At 34.5% G+C, this 2,228-nt stretch overlaps 1 protein-coding gene across 1 annotated transcript in view; it reads right to left on the reverse strand.

The window, feature by feature from the left end:
* Positions 1-299: 299 nt before the first annotated feature.
* Positions 300-2,228, reverse strand: part of SYNCRIP (synaptotagmin binding cytoplasmic RNA interacting protein) — a 4,086-nt gene continuing 2,157 nt past the window's right edge. Inside the window, exon 2 of the mRNA XM_054162563.1 lies at positions 300-1,837. Coding sequence (XP_054018538.1) covers positions 1,812-1,837 — 26 coding nt within the window. The 3' untranslated portion in view covers positions 300-1,811. The remainder of the gene's footprint in view (positions 1,838-2,228) is intronic.

Below are 2,228 nucleotides of genomic sequence, written 5' to 3' on the forward strand. Positions count from 1 at the left end.
CCAAAAAATGAAACATACAGGCTATTGGCAACCACTAGTCTAATAATCATGTAAATACAAGTAAACATACTGAAATGTGTGCGATTCTAAGTTTTGTTTTTAAACCAGAAGATCTCTGTACTAACACACATTTATATTAATGACACATAAAAAAAATAAAAACTTTATTACAAAAATAAGTTACACTCGCCTCCAGCTTACAGTATAAAACAATTTTATTTGCAGGAATGCAAAATGATTGTTTGCCATGAGCATTTTCAACATATGACATGTCTAATTTTTTTTTCCTTTTCTTTCTTTCTTTCTTTCTTTCAAATTTGCATTTACTGGGGGAACTGGTGTGTATAAAACCTTAATTAGGTATAAGCTTCAATTTTCATTGTGGTGCCTATGGGTATGTAGTATAACTGCAGTATCCCTTTGGGGCGGGGGTTAAGGGAAGCTCTTTATGCCAAGTCCAAGTCAGTCATAATTTCAGCTATCTTTTACCTATATGAAGTTGGACTTGGCAAGGTTTTGTTTTTGCTTTGTCTTTTTTTTTAAGGGTGGTTCAATAGAGGATGCTTCACCACTGAACACTCACTGTCATCAAGGTGCTTTAGAAAATTAAAAACATAGCACAAATGATTGTACTCTACTCTACTCTACAGGTTATCATGTTCTGCATAAGAGAAATGGAAAGCTGATCCACATGTTTTTACAGTGATCAGCAGTAAGAAATGCACTAATGAAAACATACCTTTTACCTAAAAAGCTAAACTACAGCCATATACTAGTCTATGATTTATGAAAAACTTCAAAATATCCAAATGTCAGGCTTCACTGTACAGTTGTCAGTTTTAGTCTGACCTTTTATAAAGGGACACTGCAGTATTTAGTACAAGTTGCTGATGCACTTTTTTTGAACATCTGATGTCTTACAAAAGTAACATCTTGCTAAACTATTATACATCCAAATAACTACAATATCTGAAGAAGCAAGGCTGCTTTTTCAGCCACAAAATACGACAAAAGCAAGGCCTGTTATGATGGTCATGAGGAAGTCTTACAAAGCCTCTGGAACTAAAGGCAACTAAGAATGTTACATTTGGTATATTATAATCTTACCCTCATATCATATTAAACAAGCCTTGCTTTTATCTACAAAGATTTTCTATGTACAGTACAGACAGGGTATAGTTCAATCCTCTGCTACTGAGGTAGTTAACCAACCCTTTAAAAAAGGTTCTGAAAAGAACCACTATCTGGAATGCCTGACTAACCAGCTCTGATGATTACACCTGAAACTGCTGTATCTGAACACAATTCATAAGTGATTACTATATAGACAATCATGATTAACCTTCATGAGCAGAAATATAAAATTTAAGGATACCAATGATGGTATTCATCTATACCACTGCAATAAAAATTTAAATGCAAGAATTTGTGAATACCACTTTTGGAATCCTTAACTAAGAAAACTTGGGGGAAAAATCTACTTAAAGCAGATTTTTTAAAGAATGACTTTATTCTTTATTAAGATACCATGCTAGACGTTAAGGATTTTGTTGAACACATTGGGGAAATAGAGTAGCTTTAGTTTAATAACTTGCACTGCAGAGAAAACTGTTAAAGAAATTCATTTCAAAGTCCAAGTATTAGTTCAAATGTCCCATATTTGAATCCACGATCTTCGCAGGAAGGTCTTTTGCAACAGAATATGCTCCTATACAGCTGAGATACTTAAGGTTGCTGGATATCCTTACCATTACTCCACTGCAAGCTTCTGGTGTAATCCCACATAGCAAGTCAGTCTTCATTGTAACAGGTCAGGACCGGCCTCGACCCCTTTTCCCTGCTAGCCAGGTAACAAAAGGAATCAATTAGATAAATCATTTTAAACTCTGGTCTGTACATTTGTTAACATAAAATCTTAGCAAAATGAATTATTTTAAAATAGAAATACTAGACAAGAACATTCTGCCTTCTGATTGCCACTAACTTTGGAATTCTGCTACGGCACTTTGTCACAAACTGGTATTATTTAAAAAGTTAGGCTTTAAACCTTGTGTCACCAGCTAAGGTTTTGCGCACTGAGTCACAAACAACTTCACATTATAGGAAATTCCCAGTAACAGTAATATAAAACTTGGTGGGTTATAGTCATCATGAAAACATGTTGAAAATCGCATCAAGTCAAAGCGTAATGTGACTTGCGAGCTAGTTTTCAATTTCAGCCATCTAAC

The sequence above is a fragment of the Dryobates pubescens genome, chromosome 6, assembly GCF_014839835.1.
Source record: "Dryobates pubescens isolate bDryPub1 chromosome 6, bDryPub1.pri, whole genome shotgun sequence".
Taxonomy (NCBI): Eukaryota; Metazoa; Chordata; class Aves; order Piciformes; family Picidae; genus Dryobates; species Dryobates pubescens.